At 44.8% G+C, this 23,708-nt stretch overlaps 5 protein-coding genes across 8 annotated transcripts; 1 reads left to right on the plus strand and 4 right to left on the minus strand.

Annotated features, from left to right (window-relative positions):
• Nucleotides 1–348: 348 nt before the first annotated feature.
• znf410 (zinc finger protein 410) lies at nt 349–3,844 on the minus strand. 2 transcript variants are annotated; one of them, XM_085937997.1, is made up of 12 exons: nt 3,688–3,844; nt 3,352–3,426; nt 3,222–3,277; nt 2,973–3,105; nt 2,700–2,891; nt 2,405–2,620; nt 2,158–2,338; nt 1,860–2,041; nt 1,295–1,357; nt 1,096–1,215; nt 915–1,034; nt 349–796 (listed from the first exon to the last, which is right to left on the minus strand). In XM_085937997.1, the coding sequence occupies exons 3-12, from the start codon at nt 3,252–3,254 to the stop codon at nt 699–701; spliced, it is 1,338 nt and encodes a 445-aa protein (XP_085794123.1). In that variant the 5' UTR covers nt 3,255–3,277; nt 3,352–3,426; nt 3,688–3,844; the 3' UTR covers nt 349–698. The 2 variants fall into 2 exon arrangements, with proteins under 2 accessions (XP_085794123.1, XP_085794122.1); XM_085937996.1 differs by having other exon boundaries at nt 1,295–1,384.
• A 145-nt stretch (nt 3,845–3,989) lies between these two features.
• Nucleotides 3,990–7,898, minus strand: cipcb (CLOCK-interacting pacemaker b). 2 transcript variants are annotated; one of them, XM_085937999.1, is made up of 4 exons: nt 7,559–7,898; nt 6,892–7,073; nt 6,636–6,808; nt 3,990–6,368 (listed from the first exon to the last, which is right to left on the minus strand). In XM_085937999.1, the coding sequence occupies exons 2-4, from the start codon at nt 7,001–7,003 to the stop codon at nt 5,571–5,573; spliced, it is 1,083 nt and encodes a 360-aa protein (XP_085794125.1). In that variant the 5' UTR covers nt 7,004–7,073; nt 7,559–7,898; the 3' UTR covers nt 3,990–5,570. The 2 variants fall into 2 exon arrangements, with proteins under 2 accessions (XP_085794125.1, XP_085794124.1); XM_085937998.1 differs by having other exon boundaries at nt 3,990–6,371.
• Nucleotides 7,899–8,611: 713 nt separating this feature from the next.
• On the minus strand, nt 8,612–11,746 carry actr10 (actin related protein 10). Its single transcript, XM_085937596.1, has 13 exons — nt 11,520–11,746; nt 10,931–11,003; nt 10,728–10,810; nt 10,541–10,649; nt 10,348–10,455; nt 10,206–10,273; nt 10,049–10,128; nt 9,944–9,979; nt 9,787–9,866; nt 9,639–9,712; nt 9,383–9,464; nt 9,120–9,321; nt 8,612–9,051 (listed from the first exon to the last, which is right to left on the minus strand). Exons 1-13 carry the CDS (start codon nt 11,594–11,596, stop codon nt 8,870–8,872), a joined length of 1,254 nt encoding a protein of 417 aa, XP_085793722.1. The 5' UTR covers nt 11,597–11,746; the 3' UTR covers nt 8,612–8,869.
• An 899-nt stretch (nt 11,747–12,645) lies between these two features.
• On the plus strand, nt 12,646–15,889 carry armh4 (armadillo like helical domain containing 4). 2 transcript variants are annotated; one of them, XM_085938053.1, is made up of 7 exons: nt 12,646–13,141; nt 13,911–14,162; nt 14,362–14,478; nt 14,550–14,690; nt 14,757–14,788; nt 14,858–15,007; nt 15,114–15,889. In XM_085938053.1, the coding sequence occupies exons 1-7, from the start codon at nt 12,646–12,648 to the stop codon at nt 15,186–15,188; spliced, it is 1,263 nt and encodes a 420-aa protein (XP_085794179.1). In that variant the 3' UTR covers nt 15,189–15,889. The 2 variants fall into 2 exon arrangements, with proteins under 2 accessions (XP_085794179.1, XP_085794178.1); XM_085938052.1 differs by having other exon boundaries at nt 14,757–15,007.
• Nucleotides 15,890–17,731: 1,842 nt separating this feature from the next.
• naa30 (N-alpha-acetyltransferase 30, NatC catalytic subunit) lies at nt 17,732–20,041 on the minus strand. The gene is made up of 4 exons (XM_085938054.1): nt 18,945–20,041; nt 18,238–18,361; nt 18,073–18,128; nt 17,732–17,999 (listed from the first exon to the last, which is right to left on the minus strand). The coding sequence occupies exons 1-4, from the start codon at nt 19,638–19,640 to the stop codon at nt 17,862–17,864; spliced, it is 1,014 nt and encodes a 337-aa protein (XP_085794180.1). The 5' UTR covers nt 19,641–20,041; the 3' UTR covers nt 17,732–17,861.
• Between the last annotated feature and the right edge of the window lie 3,667 nt (nt 20,042–23,708).

The raw sequence follows: 23,708 nt of genomic DNA on the forward strand, positions 1-23,708 counted from the left end.
TTTGTGTGCTTTGGGTAGTTTAAACCTACTTGTTTATTGTGTTTTATTCAAACGTACGTTTACAGATTGTATTGAATAGAAGGGCATACTTATGTTGCTTGTGTGACCACAGGAGGGCGCTAAAGCTTTCAGGGACGTTTTATTTCAATTTGAGACTCTTCCATTCGCAAACTAGGGTCCATCAATTCCAAGTTATGTGGCTCACCTTCCCTTAACAGCCGGTTGTGCCCCCAGATATCCCCCTTGCCTGCTAGTCAGGTGACAGAGACCTTCATGTCACTCAAAGAACAGATTAATATCTTAAAAGCAAATGATTTTTTTAAAGTAATGACATAGACCCATTGGTTTATTTTTTTTATTTAATTAATTCATATTTAATCAAACAATACATTTTAATAAAATATGTATGATATATTTATTTAATTGTGGCACTTTCAACCCTACATACACCACGAGGCATAGCTTGTTAAAAAGTTCCTCACTCTTTGCATTTATTATTGACAAGTTTGCAGAGGCAACTCAAAAATGTTATTTTTCAAAAACCTGTCTCGCATCTTTGGAACATAAACAAATGTTGACATTTGACACTTTTTTTTTTCAACAAAGCTAAAAAAAAAACAAAAAAAAACATATCAATAGAAACATCATCCTTGTTATTGAATATCTGCCAGAGTCCCGAGATGTATTTCGACTTGTTTTTACAGCAGCGCCACCACATCTCTGTAAGTGGTGCCCTCTGTCGTCATGGTGACCAGTTGATGTGGAGAAGCGAGAACGCTCACAGAGTCCGCCGGACCTGAAGGAACATATGGAATAATAAGTCAAGGACGTCCTTTGACTTAAGATGAAAGTTTTCAAAGTGTCAATTTCCCGAAAGAGCCAACATTCCGAATCCCAATCATTAACCTGCCTACCTGGTGACCTGAGCATGGCGTGATGGAGGTTGACAGCGTCCACGTCAGTGGCCATGGCGACCAGACCGGCATCGCTCTCACCATCGGCTTCCAGGAGGCTGCTGCGTGTCAGGGCTTCACCTGGCACACAAAATGAAAAGTGACTCTGTCTGTCTGTCTGTCTTTGTGCATGCGTTCAGACCTGTTTCCCTGCTTTCAGTGGCGAGGCCTTCTTCCCCATGACGTCTCTTTATATGGACATTCCTGCTTCCAGACTGAGAGAACGTTTTCCCGCAGATCCCACATAGGTGAGGCTTCTCGCCTAAGTCACACACATACACAATAAAGGCAAGAACTGCAAGATGGAGGGCTTAATGCGTGGACGCCATTCATTCACTCACCAGAATGTACAAGCATGTGTTTTCTCAGACTGGAATACTCGGCAAAGGAGCGCCCACAACCATCTGCTTCACACACAAAAGGCTTCTCCCCTAAATATAAGCAGGCACACACATGAACACACACCCACACGTATGTTAATATTACAGGAAGTGTCAAAATGACGCCTTGAGATAAGAATTTAATTGGTTCTCTAACCACTCCAGTAACTAGGAACACTTATCTGAAATCGTTTTTCCTCATTGAACCGAATGGTTAACGTGAAAACAGTATTGTCCATCATGATTAAATGTGCAATTGATTTTATTATGCTGGTGTGCCCGCCTTGGCCACCAGGTGGCAATATAATAGTCATGCCATAGTTACCAGTTGACTTTACCCCCCACATCATGGTGATTAAACATACGTGTGTCATAATGTCGAATTTCTGGTAGGAGAAGGTGGACCGGAACACGCTGTTAAATAACCTGAAGGCTTCACTGAATAAAATAAGAGTAGTCACAGCCCCAAAGCCGCTGACTGGTCAAATCTAGGCGGATGTTTTTTTTTCTGTGTGTTTTTGCTCACCGGTATGCACGCGTTTGTGGTTCTTGAGATTTCCGGCCGTGGTGAACTTCTTTCCGCAGTTGTTCTCCTTGCATACAAAAGGCTTGTCACCACTGTGCGTCCTCATGTGAACCTGGAGACGCTGCAGCACGTAGAAGCTCTTAGCACAGCCCTCCGCCACGCAGCGGAACATGCGGTCGTTCCTGACAACAAACACGAGAGAGAGAGAGAGCGATTCCATTTTCAGGCCTTCCAGAAAGTGTAATATAAAGCAAAGGATCAAATTATTTTGTTTTCAAATGAAAGCCATGTCGGTCACCTGTGCGTTTTGAGGTGATACTTGAGGTGAGCGGGCCAGGTGAAGGTCCTGCAGCAGCCCTCAAATGAGCAGCGGAGAATCTGCCTGCTGGCGAGAGGGCGCCCGCCCCGGGGTGGCGGCGGTGCCGGCAGCGGCGCGGTGACCTCGTCACCACCCAAGGGCGACTCGTGCGTGTGGTCGCCTAGGCAACCGAAATCCCGTCAGTCAGCGGGTGCATCATCCACTCCCCCCCAAAAAAAAGTCTTACCATTGGTGGCGATAGCCGCTCTGGCATCCTGACTGGCCTTGGCGTCCCGTGCCAACTGCGCCCGCGTGGCTGCGATCAGGCTGTCGTGGGCAAGCTCCTGCACCCGTAGATACCAGGGGGCGATGCCGTCCAGGCCGTAGTCTCCCGACGAAACGTCTTCATCATCAACTGCTCCGTCCGTGGCGAAGATGAGGGACTCAGAAGAGGCTGTGATGCCTGTGCAGATTAAAGAATATTTTTCAATAAAATATGATAACAAAAATGCAAAATAAAGAGAATATGTGCTGTTGCATACTTTTTGCCAGGTTGAGCAGGACATAGGAGGTGCCGTCCGATTGCTGCAGGTCATGGAGGATGGGCGGCGGGCTGGGCGAGGCCCTTGAGTGTGTGACGTGTGCCTGGTGCACTGCCAGTGAGCTCCGTTCCGACACGCCTCCAAGCTCTGACAGCGACGAAGAACTCTCAGGTGGGGGGCTCAGTGTTCCATCTGAACAGCGAAGAAAAAATAACTTGGGGATTTATATTGTTGCTTGTTTTGTTTTATTTAAAAAGCATAATTTGACCTGACCAGTGAGCTGCAGGTGCCCACACAAAGAACTGCCAACCGGAGTCAGCAATGGCAGGCAGGCATGTTTGGACTCTGGGTCCTCCAGAACCTGGACCATTGGGATGGACGCATTCTGGACAAACTGCACCAGCAGCTGTTAAGAGGATACAACATCACTATTACAATAAAGGGACATATTATACAAATGGGAAAATTCAAGATACAATTGTTTCAAGTCAAGTGTAATGTCATAGGTCATTATGAGGTCACCTCTGGTTTGGAATCGAGTTCATCCGAAAGCATCAGTCTCCCTGGGTGTCTGTCACCTGTAAAGCACAAAGCTGCGTGGATTAGAAGCGACATTTTGTCCACAAATGAATATGAAATTGAATGTACAAACCGTAAGAAGCTAGAATTGAGGTTGTATGTCGATCATAAGTTTATGGTCATCTTAGAGTAGAAATCATGGCTGTAGCTGTGGCAGTAAAAACAACCAATGTTAGATAACATGCGACATATATTTAGATGGTTGTTTGTTACACATGCAACAAAATAAGAACGTTGAAGTCGACAAAAACCTCAGAAGTGAATAATAAAATGCGTGTTGGGTGGCAGGTGGTGTTAGCCGCAACCAACTAGCCACATAGCGGAAGCTACCGCCCCGCCAGCTGTCAAAAACTTCAACGCAAACTATTTACACAGGACTAAAACAACACGATAAAAGTCAGTTGTTTACCTTATAAATGGAGTCGTTACGTTTAGGCAGTGCCCAGAAAGCTGTTTTCTTACGTCCGAACAAGAGTGCTAGGCTAATAGAGGTAGCTGGTATGCTAGCGGCGCCATTCTACGGCGTCTCGGATGAACCAAAAATAGAAAAGGTCGCTTACTTCGGTGTTCGATCACTACCGCCGTCTTGTGGCCAAGAAAGGAAATGACGCAATTTGTTTTTAGCCCTAAAATATTTATTACACAACAGCAAACGAGATGAAAAATACAAAAATGAGACACAAATGATCCCTCATACACACATACAAATAAAAAAACATTCAACCATATTCTACTCGTGTCAATCTCAGAAGAAAATGCTTGCCTTTTGTAATGTTACAAAATCAGAAACATTAACTTACACACATTCCCCCCCCCAACATTTAAGCATTAAAAATATGGATGATGGTTGCACGTTAACAAAGCTACTCTTCTGCATAAACCATTTAAATGTATTGATCATTTCTGTTTGTATAAGCAAATGTTTTGACTAAACACCAAGATAACGGTCTGCTTTAATCAAGGACTACAGAAATTGATGATTTTTACTATTGAGAACCTGAAATACTGAGGATTTAAATCACGTTTTAGCTGTCTAAGAAAAGAATCGGATAATGCACACACTTTCAGTTTGGTGTAGGTTGTCAGAATCACCAAGCAAAGAGTAACAGGTTGTTTTTAGATTGGCAACAGATGACCGAGATAATGCAGAGACAAACGCAAAAAAAAAAAATTAAACAGGACGGACAGACAGGCCTACAAAGCACAATCACAAGCGGCTTAATGTGGACTAACACCCATTAAGGAGACTTGCGTACCGCCACTAATGAGATAAAAGAGCAACTTTACATTGGTGGAACCCAAACATTTCACATCAGACATCCTCAGTCATACTGGAAAATATACAGTACGTAATCCCTCATTTTCATGAACCAGTTCAAGTAGTTTTTTTGGTGCTTAATACAGAGGGAACAAAGATTTAAAAGCAATAGTGGGGGTGCCTGATGATTAGCTGCCTTGTTTTAGTCTGCTCAGGATGATGCAAAGTGCTCAAATGCATCACAAACATAAAGGCCCTTGGAACATTTTGATGGGGGGGGGGGGGGCTCTATGTCAAAGATGCTGCTTAAGGAAGCACCAAATGCGCTAACAGGAAGGCAGAATCAACAGGTTTCACTCCAAATCGCAAAGTGGCATCAATCACGTAGGCACGCAACCAACCACGACTTTGAACGGCACAATAGTGGTTAGCAATTGTGCCTCACAGCAAGAAAATTCAGGGTTTGAAATCACTTGCATAATCACTGTATTCTTGTCCTGAAACCATAAGACGGGAATTGCTCTGGTGCCAACTGATGTCATCTTCGTGTGAGTTGAGAAACTTCATTCAGCCAAAAGTAGTCCTTTGCCCACCACCTTAAGGCATCCGTAGCCAATTGCAGTACAGAATAAACTTTTATCGAAGGGCGTCAATGACGCAAACGTTTTCATTATTGCCAGCGGGGCTCGGTTTTAACCACCGGCTACAAAAATGGCTGGCTGAAATTTCTATTAAAATTGGTTACGTAAAAATCGTTTGCTTGGAGGCCGTACGGTAAATGTCAGAATGGTATTTGTGTGAATAAAGGAAGTGTGACTGCAACGAGAGTGCGCTGAGTGTTGGGCCAACAAAAATGTCTCAGCGTGTCATTCGAGGCCCTGGGGCCCGGTGGCAGCCCAAAATGTAGGCCAAACTGTGCAAGCGAGGCTTTGGGTAGGTGTCTAAAGTGGGCCACATTACTCTCGCTCCATCTGTCTGTCAACCCCCGCCGCCCCTCCCGAATAAGTCCTGGAACCTTCCCGGTCAGGGGGGGCCTAATCGTCCTTTAAGCCGGTGAGTGACGCCCGCTTCCTGTCTTCCTCCTGAAGGCTGGCGTGCAGCTTGACGCAGATGCTGGTGTCGCCGCTACGCAGTGCTTGCAGGAAGAGATCAGTGTGCTCCTTGAGACGGTCCAAATCCGTCTGCGTGCGGCGGTTCTGCCGCAGGAGCTCCTTGGTGCGCAGTGTGATGTCCAGGAGGCCTGATTTGCTCAGGATGTTGTACGTGTTGCAGAAGCGCTTCCGCCTCGTGTCGTCGTCGTCGTCGTCACACTTTTGTTCGGCCGACGAGGCTTCGTCCGTGGGCGTCGGGCTGTTAGCGCCGCTGGGAGGGCGGGAGGAGAAAGACGACGACGATTCTGATTGGCTGACGGCCGACAAAGGTGTCTCGCTAGCCATTTGAGGGAGTCGGGTTTGAGGAGATCGCGTGTTGTCGGGGCTTCCGGAAAGAACCGAGGCTTGCCTCTGGCTCTTTTGCGGCTTCTCTTTTGGGCCGTGATCCCGCTGAGACCCTGGCGGCGAGGAAGAAGATAAGGAAGACGACGAAGAGCTGGAGGAAGAGGCGGTTCCCCTCCCCGAGGAGGAACTGTCGCCAGGATGTGGTGCAATCTTGGGGTAGGACTTGAGAATAGGGAGATACTTCTTGGGACGCCTGTGTCGAGAGGCTTCCTTGGAAGCTTGGCGGGAGACGACGGGCTGCAGGAAGACCACCTGAGGCTGCTGGACCACCGGCTGAACCACCTCCACGGCGGGACTGAAGCTCCAGGGCTTCATGGCTGGGGGGTTATCTCCGGGCTGCTGAGATAACAGTCGATAATGTGAACTGTGTACATACAAATTCCTTTTCGTATTTTGGAGTCAGGAATAAGACACACCAAGTAGCAGTAGGTAAATTCCTTCCTCGACCTCACTTGGTGGCTTTCAACTGAGCTAATTCATCTTTTCAGTCACGGGTTGAAAGGGAGTCAATCACGCGCCCATTTTGTGTCACGGAACAAATTGAACTCTTAAGTCAAGGCATGACTGTATTAGGCTACTGATGAGGAATGTATTTGGGTATACCTGTTTAAGGAGCACATTTTTCATGATGATCATGGGGGACATGCTGGAATAGGACCCCCCAACCACAGCCAGCTGCCCCGAAGTAGAACTACGGGCGCCTGGCCGCACGGAAGGCCGCGGCGAGTCCTCGGAGTCGGTGTTGTCCATGGTGCTAGCATGCTCGGAACTTGCATCTGAAGAGGACGAGACAGAGGAAGCATAATTAATTGGATGTTCATTCAAAACACGCGTGAAGGCTGATAAAAGAAGACGGTACCTGAGAATCCAGAGTCCCTTTCCGACTCTGCCCTGGAGTTGCTGTGAGACTTCATGATGTGTGGCCTGTTAGCGACCCGGGAGTCGCTTTCCGCCTTCCGCTTGGCACTCATCTCCTTGCTTTCCTGTTGCTAAGGGCAAGATGGCCTACCAGCAACTACATCAGCATATTAGAGGGTAAATCTGGAAATCAATAATAGACAAGTACACTTAAACACCTTTCAAGCTCAAGACCTCATATTCTAAAAGTGCCTGTGGGTAAAGGAATTTTAGTGAATGGAAGGTGATCAACTTCTAAAAGTGATGCAAGGAACAGTGTGGTAGTTGTGGAAGTTAAATGTTGATGAGTTGCTAACTAGCTACTCAATTCAAGATGAAGACTTCTAAGGCAATTATGGATTGTAAACGCAGAGGTTCTGCTAATTTAGTTTCTTATTTCCTAAATACAAGATTAGGAATGTTTATCGTATTAGAAAGCGTATTTTAAATGCAGCGTAAGTTAGTACAAGTTTCCAAAACGCTTCGAGGCGCACACAACTCGAAGCAAAACATCAGCACTTTCGTTAGCTATGTGCTAATTCGACGACGCGCCCATAGCTCAGCTTTAGCCTGTAGCTTCGATTTATAAAGAGAAGCACCCGAAAATATTTCAAAATAAAACAACTTACTTATGTTTCGTTGTAACGAGGGTGAGAGATGGGACACAAGTCGAAGATGGATGGAAAGTCTGTCCCGGTGAGACAGTCTGGTCGTTGGGCGGATGCTTTTCCGTCTGTGGATAAGAGGCGGGTGGGCAGCGCTCGACTTTCCACGGTACACCACACGAGACAGGGCGGGCCCTCCTCCCGCCTGTCAGTCACATGCGAAGCACGGTGGCACCAACCGCCAACAGACAAGCGTCAACTATCATTTCTTGTCCCCTCAACAGGAATAAAACATCCAAATATCCTGGCGTTGTCGTCATTTTGTCGCTACAAGAACGTCGAGAACGTCTCATAGCAGGAAACAAGTCCCAGACGCTTTGCCAAATTTGGAAAAAAGAGGGTGGAGCTTATCGGCGTTACCACTAGGCACGCCCACACTGTCGCGTTACGAGCTCCTGATTGGTTAGCACGGCCAGCAGCTGAAAAACGTGACTGCTACCCAATGTGAGACAGGCAGAGTACAACGTGTTTGGAAAGTGTACGGCACTGCACGCACACGCGTAACACAAGCGTATCTCATGTACCATCGGGGAATCCACTGACGTAGACTAGACTGTAATAACGTCGCGAATTATATAATAGCCCTTGCTTGTCCCGCAACTAACCTGAGCTCCTATTCTCTGGAGTGGGTGGCGTCATAAAACACTAGTCTGTTTGCTGGTTGGGAACAAAAAGTCCTCACATGCTCAAATTGCGGCAGTAACACAAAGTGAAAGTTAATAATTAACATACAAAGCCACAATAAAATCAAATAAATTCTGTGCAATGTGCAATATCAAGCTAGTATTATTTCAGATAGTAGTGTACACACTTATTATACTACTGTTAAAACCAGCATTTTTCCATGTCAATATTTTGATGTATACATTTGTATATATTTTGCTATATCACATTATTTTTTTTGCAACACTCTGCTGTCATTAATGAAGGCACCGATGTCCTTTGGCCTGTTGGTATTTTTTCTTTTTTCAAGGCTCTCAAAATATTGCACTTATACACAGAGAAATACAACTTGACTTGAAAGGTTGAAAGCGCTGATTTATTGGGGTTAGCTGGAATGGCTGAGAATAAAAATGCATGTATGTCTTTGTCGGACCACATTGACAGACAGTCCCCGTGCCAATAATAAATAAACATAATCTTCTTTCAACCTCACGCTTGTTTGAACACTGTCGGGAACTCAAATATGAAGTGAAACGTGCACACTAACACAAGAGCATTGTGAGGCTGCTGTTCTACACAGGATGATAATATTTTAGCAACGTAGCACGTGTTCTACTTCTCTGTGGAGAAGGCTCGCTTCATGAGCGGAGGCGGAGTCTTGCCGGCTTCGTACAGCGACTCGGGCAGCGGCGTGCTCAGGTAGCACCAGTCTGGGATCCGGCCCGTCTGGTTGTAGTAATCACGGGACACCGACCTGCTGCCAAGAATGTCCTGTAGCGCACCAAAGATGGCGCCTAGTGGAAATGACCCAAGATTAAAATGAGCTTTCTTCTTTTTAAAGAGCAAATGGAGCATTTCCCACCTCCTAGCCAGGCAGTGCAGTTGGGCTTGGCAGGCGGTGAGTGCATGCGGAAGTTCTTGCTGGCCAGCACGTCACGGTACTTGGGGTTCTCCACCAGCAGACGAATCTCAGCTAGCAGCCGGTGCTGGAAGCCCGGCAGCATGGCCGTGCCGCCGATCACCACCAGGTTCTCCGACAGCACTTTGCGTGTGTCGATAGGGCACTAAAGAAAATGCAAGAGGTGGTTGAAGCTCAGATGCAATTCTGCTCATTTCTCAGCGTACCTTAACTAGGGCGTCAAGTATGAGTGAAGCCACGCTCTTCTCCTCATTGTCCTGTTCAAACATAATCTCCATCAGTGAGTCCCTGCAAACAAAGTGGATGGAGGTTAGAAAAACTTAGCATGTTGACACAGCTTCACCTCTGTGTAAACGCATTGTATATTTAGCTACACCACAGACTGATGGAAACTAAATGGAGTGAGGCTTCCCAAAGGTGGCAAAGTTAGCGCACGTGTCGATGTGTTTTTTTTGTTTTCACCTGATGGATCCTTTAATATGCAGGATTTTCTCGCCATCCAGTGGATAGTCGACATCTGGAGGCGGAGCCGGACGCTACAAACACCCAAATAAGAAAAAGATCAACTGAAAGCACAGTTAATCAGATGTGTCGTTGACATCATCCTCACCTCAGCCGAACCTTCCATGTTGAACTTGGCATCCTGGAGCTTGAGGCCTCTCTGCAGGTCGCTGACAAAACACGTCCTGACTGCGTGAAACAATACGGCTGGATAAGAAAACTGCATTTGCGAGGCAGGGGAATTAGAGACGTTTGTTTTGAGCCACCTTTAATGTCTTCCACGGTCTCTTCCGGAATGGTGCCTAGGAGGGAGAAGGACAGTGGGATAAATGATGGATCCCGTTGTGAAATGGTCTACTAAAACTTCATACCAATGATGGAGGGCACACTTTGCCCGGTGGTGGTGTCCGTATCCACAGTGCACTGCTCCACAAGAAGTCCGTCTAATTCTCTAAAAATAAACGCACACATATGACGCAACGTTAACTATATTCTAAATGTTTGATGCAGTTGATAAAAGCTACGTACGTGTGGATGGCTTTTCCACCCAAAGGCAAAGCCTCCCAAGCGGGCAGGATCAGAGTGCACTCATACACCTGATGGTGGCGTTAAGTCCCATACACTGGAATTATATGTTTAAAAATAAACTCTGGTTTAAAAGATAGGATACGGGCACCACAAGGGTCTCAGTGTAGCCGCAGTCCATCACCAGGGCCGAGTTGATGCCTAATGTCATGGTGGCCATGAGGTGACTTGGTGCAAACAGCACGGAGGGGACCTGGCAGCAAAAAAAACAACATTAAAAGTTGAGTAAAAGCAATTTATACGGTGTGCCGCACCGACTATTTTCAATCAAGTTGTACCTCAAACTGTTTGAAGAAAACCTTGGTGAGCGTCTCCCTGAAGTGAGACGGGCAGAGGATGGACTCGATAATGACCACCCTTCTGTCGCGAGGGTTCACCAATAGATGTCTGATGATAGGAAACATTTCGAAATTGAATGAGTTCAACTTGTTTTCTTTTCCTTAGTAAAAAAAAAAAAAAGCACACCTGAAGTACAGTGTGTGGATAAACTCTTTTAGGATGACATAGAGCTCTTCTGTGTTGATGTTGTACTGAACTACTTTGGTTGCCTGAAATGGAAACAATGTGACATACTTGTGAAGATAATTGATAATCTTTCGGGCAAATACAGAAAAACAAGCATCAGACACTATACAAGAGGGATAAATGGAAGCAAATCTGTGTCTAACCTGCTGCTGTCCCGGCTTGCGGATCTCGCTCGGAATGATGAACCTGGGCCCCGTTTCCCCTGCAAAGCCACATCTGGAAGTGTCAAAAAATAGAAAAGAACACAAAATGAGGTCACTGGCATAATGATACACAGCAAACAAGCAGCCAGCTAAAGTTGTGGGACAAAGATGTCTTTATTTGTCATCTGCTTCATGTGATTTGCCTCAAGTGAGGGTTGAGATCTTTGATTTAAGTCAACAGTGCTTAACCAAGTAATAGTGACTAATATATTTTCAATAAAAGGTCTTAAATCACTTGGCACCAACATTTTAAAAATAAATTCACTGGCATAAAACTGCAATGACAGGCTGTAAATAAAATACACCATTGAACAAGCACGTACATTAAGAACTATCACAATGAAATCAGGACATCTTATCTGATTAGCGCCACTAACAGGTTATTAATGACTTGTTAGCATTATTCATTGTCGTGACTGCTTTATACAGTCATAAGTAAAGATAGCAATTTTCAATGTGTTTAACATAGCGGGTAAAATCCTATGGCGTTAGCAGTTAGCTAGCCAAATGCTAACGATTTAACACTCACTTTGTGTATGCCGCTCCCAGGTCGATGACGATTGCGGTCTTTTCTGCTCCACTGCCTAGACCATCAAATAACGGCATTTTAACTTATTCAATATCAATACAGTTGCTTCAATGGGCGTCGATGTTCTATTTACGAATCATTCCAAGGATCGATGTTTTTTCCTTTTTACTTCTTCGCAAATATCTGTTTTTCTATTCAAAGCTGGCAAACCACCTTACAGACACAGTACCGCCACCTACTGGACTGGAAAGTGAATTGAGGGCAAATGCATAATGTTAAAATGAATACGTTCTAATAAAATAATGATATAACACTGTTCACGCGATAGTTGTCGTTTTATTTTTTAGCACAAATCGGCATTTGGGAGAATTAATCATAGTTTTCATCATTTGGGGGCTAATTTACAGCGTCACTCAGTGGTGGGCGCACTTGAGGAGAAGCTGGAATAGAAACAACACTGCACCTTCTCTCTCTCTCTCTCTCTCTCTCTCTCTCTCTCTCTCTCTCTCTCTCTCTCTCTCTCTCTCTCTCTCTCGCTCTCGCTCTCTCTCGCTCTCTCTCCATTGCACACGAACCCATCATCTTCGGTCCATCATGCACTCTGCAAGGTAAATGCACTCGCATTTTTGTCATTTTTATGCTCCGGATTCCCCAAAATTTGCATGGATTTATATTTCCGTGTGTAATGCGATTGGAGTGGTACCATAACGCACGCAGTGTGGAGTTGTTTACTATGCATACGCGGAGCCGTCAGCCAAAGAAAAGGGGCTTTTTTTTTTTTGGCATGTTTTGAGCATCTGTAGCAATGATTACAGTGACTCAGCTCGGATTTGATAACCATGACACAGCATTTTGTTGAAATTTTAAAAAGTCTCTTGCACTTGTTTGGTTGTATTCCTACGATATTTTACGATTATGTAACATTGCAATAGGGGGGAATATGTGATATTTTTATGCGGCTGTTTTAAGTGTTGTTGTAGTGTTTTGATTACCACTAGAGGGAGCTAGCGAACCGCCAGTGGTTCTCGTACCACAGATTGGGAATCCCTGATAGACTGCATCGTGAAGGTTTTGTTTCAGGTCTAGATTCATGACTGTGTGCTTTTTTTTTATGCGCAGACAGAAGATGTTGCCGACTGACCCGCTTCATCGCCTCCTCCTGGCTGGAGTTTGCTTGTGCGTGTGTGGAAATGCAGTCCAGGATCTCCAGAAGGAAACTGCAGGTTCAGTCAGATGGAGATCTTTGAGGATGATGATGATGCCAAACGGGCAAAGTCTTGATGCAGAATCCAAGTCCAAAGCGCTGACGTTCTGGAGGACGCTTGACAGAGAGAATGTTCACAAAGCTGTCCTGGAAAGGACACAGAGAGACACAACAGCCATTAGACTGCATGAACACACAAGGTGGTCTTCCTCCACTAGGGTTCCAAATCCATCCAGTCCCCTCCTCACACCAGTCTCTATTTCCACACGGACCGCCACGCCGTCATCCACGTGGGAACGTGAAGGTCCTATACTACCCACACCACCGGAACCTTTCTTACCCGACATGAGTGAGGACACCATGCCCAAAGAAGATGTCATGGAGGGCTTGTGGACAGAAGCTCCCAGACCCAGCGGAGGTTAGTTTACCTTTATTATACAATGGATGATTTTTTTTTTTTTTTTTTGTATGACAGTCTGGAGCATTTTGTGAAGACTTTTATAATTGCTCTGGGTTGAGGTCAGTGTGTTCTCTTGACCACACAGTAAATATTGTATTCACGGAATTGCATTTTGAGATTTTCTATCTTCTATTCGACACACCTCCCTCTCTTTCAAAATCATTCAGTCCCAGCAAAAATATTAAACACAAGAACAGAAACCTAAAGAAAAAAATAAGTTGATTACAATAACAATGTTTTTGTACTTTGTGACCTCTTTACAGACGAGGCTGTTTAACATTACCCTGCCTGCATATCGCTATGTGGTGGTGGGGGGGCAAACTCCAGACAGGAATAGAAGTTAATTAGAGCGCCGCGGGTCCCCGTCGCTGTTCAAAGTGGAACGACGGGGAAGGCAGGGAGTAAGGCAGAAGCCATCAAAGGACATGTCTCACACCTTTTTTTTGTGTGTGCTCCCCTAGGCTTGTTCTTGGTCGCCATATTTTTGGGTTATAGTGCTATCACTCAATTATACCCCAAAAATATATTAGGGCCAAAATGTAGCCCAAAAAAATTAAACAGCTAGATTAAAGTTGTAGTCTTACGAGAATGAAGTTTTATATTACAGTATCTTAATGAGTCACATACAATATTGATAATAATAATGCATTGGATATGTATAGCGCTAGAAGAATAAAGAGAGACTCTAATATTATGACAAAATATTTTTGGATGTTGTTTCCAATAGCAAACACGGCGGCGCCGCCTTCCCAGGACGACACCACAGAGGGCACCATGTCGTCCGAGTCCCTGCCGCTCATCTTTGAGCCTCTGGAGGAATCCGTGGCTCAGCTTCCAGCTGTCGTCATGGCAACCGCAGTTACGCCGCTGTCAGAGGAAGACTCGGAGCGAGCGGTAACCACGGAGACAGACAAGCCTCTACGCACAATGCCCCTGATGACGGCTGAGGTCCAGCTTCTGAATGTCAGCAGCCAATCAGGTTAGTTTGGGCCAAATAATAGAAGAAAAAAAAAAAAGCTTTCAAAATGGCTGCTTCAAAGCAAAATGTCTGATTTTCTGTTTATTTTCCAGTATGGATCTGTGATGGTTTTAAAATGAGTCTTTTTATATCGGATTTTTACTTTTTTGTATTAAGCATCCCAAATTTTTATCCGCACTCCCCCGGTTCTTATGTTTAGACACCGTGCCGACGTCAGGACTCACCGATACTGCGCAAGATTCCATCCCGGTTACCGCGGCAACCAATCCACCTATGCCCTTTCCCCAATCGGGTTTAGAGGAGACGGACTCTGATGGTGAATGGCTTTAGCAAATTTCTTTACATTTTGAACTAGTTGAAAAGTGACTCAACTTGCTTGCGTTTCAGACGATCCGGACGAGGAGAATTCTGAGGAATCGCTGGAGGACGAGGAGAGCCAAGAGGACCCGACTGAGACGTCCCGGACTCAGCCTACGTACAGCCTCATCCCTCCACCTCCTGTTTGGGTGCAACGCAATCAGGGCCTGAGTATGAAACAAAAACGACACACATGATGTAAAATGAAACACGATTAAAGTTGACTCTTGCTTGCAGTGCGTAGCTGGGTGGCACTGATCCAAGAAAAGGTGAGACTAACCGGCCTCGTTCGTCGCCATCTGTTTTTGCAACCTATTTTGTTTCCGCCCGCGCCACAGGCAGGCTACGTTTCCGGTATGTTGGCCCCGGTGGCCATTGGCATGGTAGGGGCCCTTCTGCTCGTTGGCGCCCTCTACAGCATGAGGAGGATTCAGCGGAGTCGGCGGAACAGCTTTAAACGCCAGCGGAGGAAGGTCCGGCCTGCGGAGGTCAGTATGCAAATATTAGCTCCGCCCACAATGTTATGCTAGCGGTCGCTAGGATTATGCAAAAACCTCCAGTTTGGTCACGTCCTATGAATTCTGTGACACGTAGCAACCAGGCGAGACGTGCATCGGCCGGCAAGATCAGGCCATGTTGTTGGCCGACAGTTCCGAGGATGAGTTCTGATCCAAAAAAGACTGACCCGATCAATGTTGCCATGACAACGGCATCGATATACCACCTCAGCTTTATACTCCTGGACAATCTCACGTGGGAATTTAATTCCATGTTTCAAAATGGCTCGGTGTGGTCATGTGACACCTATTTCACACACACACAAAAAAAGAAGAGAATTGAAAAGGTACACAACACAAATACAGTATAGTGCTTGTACATGTTAGTGTCAATAGAAATTTGTTACATGTCATGTTTACTTTGCTAACGGGGCTAGCGTGGTCGCTAACCATTTCTCATTCACAGCTTTTCATTCATTGTTTGCATCTGGGTATGGACTAAATGTTTCAAATGTAACGTAAAACACAAAGCAATGAATAAGCAATTGTCTGGTGTTATTGTTGGTTATCAGGACTTTTGTCAGTAAAGGTCAGCGTTTGTGATTTTTGGAAAAAAAAGTCAATTCAGTGACTTCTTGAGACAATTGAATCGAATGAGATTCACTTCTTGAGCTCACTTTTTGGTTTGATTTGATTGTTGTATTTTTTTATATGTTCAATGTTGAAACACAGGTGTTAATGCAATAATACTGTTTTGGGTTATTAAAAGACGTTTTGTCTTTTGTGTTTTCTGGAAATAAAAGGATCCAAAAAAAAAAAAAAAATCTACAAGTGTGCAACTCAAGTTGAAAAATAACTTAGACCAGTCAGATGTACAGCATTAAAAAAATCAAATAATTTATTTCTGTGTTCTTTTTTGTTTGTTTTCGCTCTCTTCTCCACATTAAATAAAGGCTCGCATACATTTTTCAGATCCAAATCAAAAGGTGGGGGGGGGGTGATGCCAAGGAAGAAGAAGAGGAAGAGGGTGAAACAAGTCCGACATGCAGAGAAACAACAGCAAATATAGATTTTCGCCTCTTTTTCAACACAGCGTGGATGGCGAAGGATGTTTTGTGTGGGCCATAGATAGCACCGGTGAAGACAAAAAAAAAAAAAATAATAATTTAGTGGCTTATCTTTTTTGTTTTGTTTTCTGAATAACGACGACAAAGCCCTTTAGTCAGATGCACTCAGGCTGTAATGCCTTAAAAAAAAAACTGTTCGATTCACAGTATTATGACAGGGAATAGTTGCACGACTGATTCAAGCTTTTTTTTTTTTGTCCAGATCGACGTACATTGCCATGGTTACACCTCTAGATGCGCATAAGTAAACATCCAGTCTGGGAGAAAAAAAAAAGGGCTTGAAAAAGGATCAGTTGAGCAAAAAAGTGGCACTACAAATTTTTTTTTTTTGCCCTCGTTCTTCTGACGTGACGTTTGGCAGCATATCGGCGTGATAAAAAAAAAAAACAGGTCAGCAGGAGTGTATTTGCATATTTAGATGAAATGCAAGTGCCCCAAATCAACATTGTTAAAGTTAAGAAAAATGGCATTCATATATTTCTCAAAACTGTGACAAGATTGCAAGTCATGCGTTTCCAAAGTTGCACCATTGTCAGAAAAAAAAAATCATTAAGGGAATTTGAATTATAATATTGCAGTGTTTCTTTCAGTGGAGCTAATTTTATGAATTCAATATTGTATCATTGTTTTCTTTCAGTGCAGCCCTAAGTTGCAAGTTCCAAATTATTTGTTTTACGTGTCTACAAAAGGAAAATTGCGTTTTCCTTCCATTGAGCCAAACATTAAAACATTTTTGTGTGTGGGGCTGTTTGAACAAGAACGAAATAAATCCACAGTGAAGTCAAAATAGGACACACGTACACACAACTTCCAAACAAGTGCATCTGACATTTGTTCTTTTGAAGAAAACAACCATCTAACAAGAGTCTTGTGGTTTTCAGTTTTTGTTTTTCGCATTGAGATGAACTTTTAAAACAGAAAGACGGCAGCAACGTGAACAAGCTGCTAGCTGGAATTTGCAAAACTGACTGACTCATTTGGACGTGGGGGAGGCGGCGGGTGGGGTTTTCCTAATTTGGGCTCACTGGATTTTTACAAACAACAAAGCTTGAAAAAAAAAAAAAAGAAAAAAAAATGGAGGTTGATGCTTGAGGTGCTCGTGGAGTGATCCGTGACACGCACACAATAAAATAACACGTGTTGACACAGGCTTCAGTCCTTTTGAGGTGTGTGTGGCAGAAACAGTACCACCAAGTGGACAAACAGGGAACTGATAAACTCACACACACCAAAGTGGGCAGTCAATCACACACGCATGTAGGTATGCGTCATGACCTCTCCAATTTTTTTTTTTTTTAAAAAGAAACACAAAAATAAACTCCACCATTAAGTTTGGGGGGGGTTTGGGTCTTTAAGACCCCACGCTTACTTGTTTTTCTTCCGTCCATGCATCCACTCCCAAAGTCTGAAGGCCAAAAAAAAAACGTCATCAAGGTCGTTCAGAGACCCTGGCCTCCAATTCCTCGCACTCCTCCATCTTTTTTTTCATGTCGGGAGAAAGAAGGGGCCTTCATGGAAAACACCTGGAGGGCAAGAATAGTGTGTGCATGTGTATGTGTCTATGCATTTAAATGTGCATACTGTTGCATGTGTGTGTGTGTGTGTGTGTGTGTGTGTGTGTGTGTGTGTGTGTGTGTGTGTGTGTGTCAAAAGTGAAATGAGGCAGGCAGGCTTGATAGCTTGTCCAGTCCCCCCCCCGCCCCCTTCCGTTCTCAAACTCAGCGTAGCCACAGTTTGAGCCTGAGTGCGTCCACGCCGTTCAGATAGTATCTGAAGAGCCGCTTGTCCCGCACAAAGCCTAAATTTTCGTACAGCTTCAACGCCGACTTGTTGGTGATCTCCGTCTCGAGGACAACCTGCGGTGGAAACCAATGAGAGAATTATTTATTTTGGCAAGAATAAATCAATATTTTTGGAAACCGTAATGACCTCGTCACAGTCGCCCTCCACCATGGCGTAGATGGCCTTCTTCACCAGATTAGTACCTGAGGATTAAAAGACTTGGATTGGGAACAGAACCGTAGCATAACTGAGGACTCCTTTTATGTATCAGTAAGCAAACGAAAAAAAAAAAAAGTGATTTGTTTTCCTCACCGATGCTTTTCCTTCGGTGTTTGGAGTCGACAGCCAGCATGGCGATGTACCCGCGCCGGAACATCTTCTTGTGCATGTCCAGTTTACACACGATGGCGCCGACGCACTCCTGCTCCACCATGGCCTGTCAAATGGCAATCACACTGTAAACCTCAGATGTCCCTCTCCTGCTGTCAAATGATTTGTCTTAGTGAGGAGTGGATCTTTTTCTACATCTGCATAGTTGCTGTGCGGTCCTATAGCGTGTTATGGAAACAAGAATCACAACACCATTAGTAATGATAACCATAGAATTATTATGCTACTCAAAATATGTCACTCACGATCCACTCTGGGGATTTTGAGGTATGACAAGCATCCCAAAGATGATAATTTAAGAATGTGCTTCAGAAGATTAATATTCAGCAATGACAATCATACTGCAATAAAAAAAAGAAATAAATCCCAAGATTTTACATTTTTAGCACCACAAAGAACATGTTTCAAGGAACACTCAGGAACCACCTTAAGGGAAGGTATCACTAAAAGCATTTTGGAATTTAATGGTAGACATTCAGACGCTTTAAAAGCATGCTATGCGCTGCAGGTTATGCATTGACAATATACAAAAATGTCACTTGTGAACCACTTGACATTCAGCTGGTTTGAAAGCGTGTAGGTATGAGGTGTGGTGGAGGTTGGAGGAGGAGGGGGAGGTTGACACTCACCAGGAAGCAGAGCTGCGGCCAGTTGTGGATGAAGTACCTGTACGTGTAAATGGAGTAAGGCTCAGACAAGTCCTTGGTGATCAGTCTCATGATCCACGGCATCTGAAGCTCGGACTCGTAGCGTACATAACAAATGTCGTGGGTGTCCTCCAGCGGCGAGGCGCCCAAATCAAGCCGGGCAAGCTCGTCCGAGGGCGGTTGGGGTTGCTCCGTGTCCTCAGACCTTCCGGAAGCAAGCGGCGACGCCTGAATTCTCGTCCGGGCCGGCATCCCGTTCATACTATTGTTAACCAGCGGCGAGTGACAGCCGTTTTTCGAGCGGGGGCCTTCGTGTTGGCAGTGATCCATGTCGTTCGGGGTCCCGTCATCGCCGCTGCTGTCACAGTCGTCCGTGGGTGGTCTCGTATTGTCAAGGTGTCCCCCCGGTTCCTCCACGGGACTACCGGCCAAGCCGTTGAGCAGCTGCTGCTCCACGGTTGGCATTTTCAGATGCAACGCCGGCGGGCTAGCTCGAGTTAGCATGTTTTTTTGCTTCTTCTTGCCCTGTTGCTTGGCTTCGGCAAGCGTCTCTCCCGACGCGGGGTCCTCCCCGGGTCGACGCGGCCCTCCGTCTTCGCACCCAGCCCCGGGGAAAGGTGGACTTTCAGCCGGGGATGCGGGCAGTGCGCTACTAGGCCCAGGCGGCACTGTGGCCATCCCACCGCATCAAGGTGGCGATTCGCGCTTGGGAAACGTCGGACACAAGTTCATTCACGACACCAAGCGGAGATACGACAACACCGCGGGTGTGACTCCGCCGAAGAAGGCGTAAATCCACGGATTATTGAGGCGAAAAGGGCTCGCGAAGCGGCGACGTTATTCGCTGGCTTTCTCCTCGAGCTCTCCCTGCTGCCGCAAAGTGCTGTCGCAGCAAAGGCCATTGCAACACTGCCGCACGGTTACGTTTTACGACAGTGCCGTGAAATGCCTTGGACAGTCACCACTTGTCTGAATAAAGCGAGTTCAATTGTAAAGACGTGTGTTTTGTTTTATTAAAAAAATGTAAATAACTGATTGGGAGCTACTAGAGTTGAAATATTAAAAGCAGTAAACTTGATAAAGCGATCACAGCACACACAAATCCTAAATTCAACACCTCACATTTAGCAGTAATTTATATAATTCAAATCATATTTATCAATCACTTTCCTGGAGAGGTTGAAAGCCAATGAGAACCAACGGTTGTGACCTCCTTAATGTCCAGCAGAGGGCGCTAGATCACGATTTATCGCCTCACTCCTGTAGCAATAGCACAATTCTACCAAAGGATGTCGCCGTTTTGTATTTTTTAAGTTTTTTTTTTTCCCATCAAACAAGTGACACAAGGAGCGTCCAAATATGCAGTTAGGTTATTTCTAGGCTACAAACCAAAACTTTTTAAAGGAGCTATTTCTAAGTCAACAATAACATCTATATTATAACAACTCTAATAATAAAGTCAATTTGACTAAATAGTAATATGATGTATAAAATAAAGGGGAAAATTTGGCTTTTATCCTGATGGATCACAATTAGCATATCTTTTTAAATAAATTTCACATTAAAGGTCCTCGTTACTCATACTTTATATGTGTTAATGATAAAAATGGCATAGCAAAAATAACATAGCCTACAATTTTTTTTTATATATCTTTTCCCCATTGTGAAACGAGTGAAGGCCTATTATCTTGATATATATATATATATATATATATATATATATATATATATATATATATATATATATATATATATATATATATATATATATATATATATATATATATATATATATTATTTCCTTGAATACACCCAAAAGACGCATATAGAGCTCAAACTGTGCAGCACGCCTTTGAAAGCGCTCTCTAAGCCCCGGGGTGCTGAGAACTGGTGAAGAGCCGCAATGAGACATGTGCAATCAGTTCCCCCTCTTCAAATCTCCTTTCGGGGCCTATCTACTTGAACAGGCTTCTCTTAATGACTTTCTCCATCACTTCTCGCCAGCTTTTTCTGGGGACTCTCACAGACACTTGGCTGCGTTTAAATACTTTCGTTCTTCTATTCGGTCCCCGTTGTACCTTTTTTCCCCGCAGCCCCGCTTTCCAAATATCTCCAGGGTGTCAGTTGCGTCATGTGACTGGTGTGCTGGTGATTACAGTGCTCGCTTGGCACTCAAATGAAGCGTAGAACTAAAAATACCTTACAAAAAAAAAAAAAAACAAGCAGTGTAGGTCAAAACGTACCCAAATATCTGTACCCCCCCCTCTTTCCTCTCTACACTGAGTCCCTGTGTTCTTCTCCTTCTCTCTTTCTGCCCAAGCCTGGCGTCTGGTCCACGAGAGCTGCATTTAATTAGTTTCTGGTTGCTTGATTAGGGACTGAAGTGAGGGGGTGGGACCAGAACAAAAAGGGGGTCAGGCTGCATGGATTGGAAGGATGCAGGTGCACTGTGGTGGTTGCCAGAAGACGGCCATAACTGGGCGAACTGGACTATGCCGCCTAACATATGGCATTGTAGTAATGTCGTATATCAAAATTAAAAAAATTGCAGAACCTCACTGTCCCATAAAAAAATTCCCAATTCTCAGTATATACTATTAAATACATAAAAATAAAATTTGTGCATCGTGCCTCAAAGAAAAGCCATTGAAGCAGGTGTACATAAATGACAGCGTGAGGATGACATCGCAGGGATCAAGAGGGATGACAAGACTGGATCTGACCTTTTCCGAGAGGAGAACAAGGGCATCTCTGGCATGGCTGGAGGGCCCCCTGAGTGAGCGAGGGGGTCCTGGGGACTTTTAGACATGGCGCCAGCTCGGCGGGGGGAGCCGAGACAATCGCACGGCTTTGCGTCCAAAAACGGAGGGGCGAAGGACAGAAGAGCTTAAGGTGGCGGACGAAGAAGACCAAGAGCTCGAGGGTCCAGGTGGGAACGGGAAGCTGTGATGGAGGGAAGAAAGAAGAGAAGAAAGGAGGAACTATGGGAAGATGGCATTCATTTTCCCTCGCACCGTCCCCCCCCCTCCCGTTACGGCGTTTATCGCCATCGCGGATCGTGCCGTATGAACAGCGATCCAAGTCAACCATCTGCTGAGGCTTGATAAGCCTGGGAGAGGCAACCATTGAGCTGTCACTCAGAAAAAAGAGAGAGAGAAGAAAAGAAGGGCTAAACGGGAGAGGAATGGAAGGCAAAAAGATCGACGAGGCATCTGTCTAGTGCGGGGAAAGACTTAACGTCAACGAGACGTCCGGCCGCCAAATAATCCCACTTCTCTAATGAGAAGTCGTCTCGAGGCCGATTTATGCGTTTTGTGGCTTTTTTTCTTTTTGGCTAATCGTCCAATGCAGATGTTTTCTTTAAATGTCATCAGGACCACTTCAGTGTGATTAAGTCATTCCCAAAGTAATGGACATGATGGAGCAATTTTAAAAAGACAAGATTGTCTACGCAATTCAATCCCACTTCAACGTATATATGGCGCTAAAATCACTTAGCTATGTTGTTTACGTGCACTTAATGCTATTTTTTTTTTTCACTTTCTCATCCTCAAACATGTTCAATCTCGATATTTTTTTTGTCTTAAACACGACATTTGAGCATCATTCAGAGGACGGAAAAGTGGCAGTATTGCATGAATTGAGGCCGGGAGGGGGTCAGGCACAGGAGTGAGGGGGGGGTTAGCAGGGGATTAGCCGAGGCCAGTTGGATCATTTTACAGCCGCAGGACCCCCTCTCACCCTCGGCAGTCTCCCTGACAATGAGGATTAAACTCCTCTTGTTCCTCAACTCGGAAAAAACGGCAGGGCGACAAAGGCGCTATTCCTCCCGGGTGCCTGGCTGGTAGCTGGGTAGCGGAGTCGGGGAGGGAGGCGAGGGGAGGAGAAGGTAGGGGGTCCATCATAAAATTAATCCCTTCACAGTTCGCTCTGGTGCAAAGTGAGATATGAAGCAGACATGTCTAATGAAACGGTGCAGTCATCGAAGGGCACGCGATAAAAGCACGTATCAAACTCGTCATTAGCGCCGCCGCTAAAAGCCCGTCGAGAGGTTTGGCGCTCTCCCCGGGTGACTGGCACCGCAGATTAATTGCTCGGCGCAAAAAAAAAAAAAAAGATACCCAACCTACCACCCGTTGAGAATCCTGATCTTACACACAGGCCCGTTGGAGCCAGCCAGCAGCTGCACTCCATCAAATATCTACAAACATCTAACTCTCCAATATAATATCGGATGACTTTAAAGTGACAATAACAGAGATAACAATAAAAGTAAAACCAGACAATTGAAAGGTCGAAATTTGATGGTCACCTCAAGCTTGGATATCTTTTAGAGATGGATTTGTTTGTCCTCATAAGCATGAACAAAAAGTCATAAAAAATAGATCAAACAAATAAAAAAATAAAATAAATAAATTGATAAATATCAATAATAAATAAAAACAAAATAGCCCAGTGCTTTTAAAAAAAAAAAAAGAAATCCCAGTGGAGCAAAAAGAACCAAGCAGAAGCAATGGGAGACTGAATGGACTGGTGGGGTTCTTCATAAAAAATAAAAAAAATAAAAGACTTTTTTTTTTTTTTTTTGAAATTAAAAAGAACACAGAGAAAAGGTTCTTTGCGCTGTCAAAGCCAGTCAGTGTCTGTCCTGGCAGAGCCGCCCGTCTCCCGGGCAGCCCGTCACAATGAAGGCCCGACACACCTCTCACTTCCAATCTGCGTCCTCCACTGCGGGCCTCCGATTCA

Source organism: Syngnathus leptorhynchus, chromosome 18 (genome assembly GCF_054491065.1).
Source record: "Syngnathus leptorhynchus isolate UIUO chromosome 18, UIUO_Slep, whole genome shotgun sequence".
Classification (NCBI taxonomy): Eukaryota; Metazoa; Chordata; class Actinopteri; order Syngnathiformes; family Syngnathidae; genus Syngnathus; species Syngnathus leptorhynchus.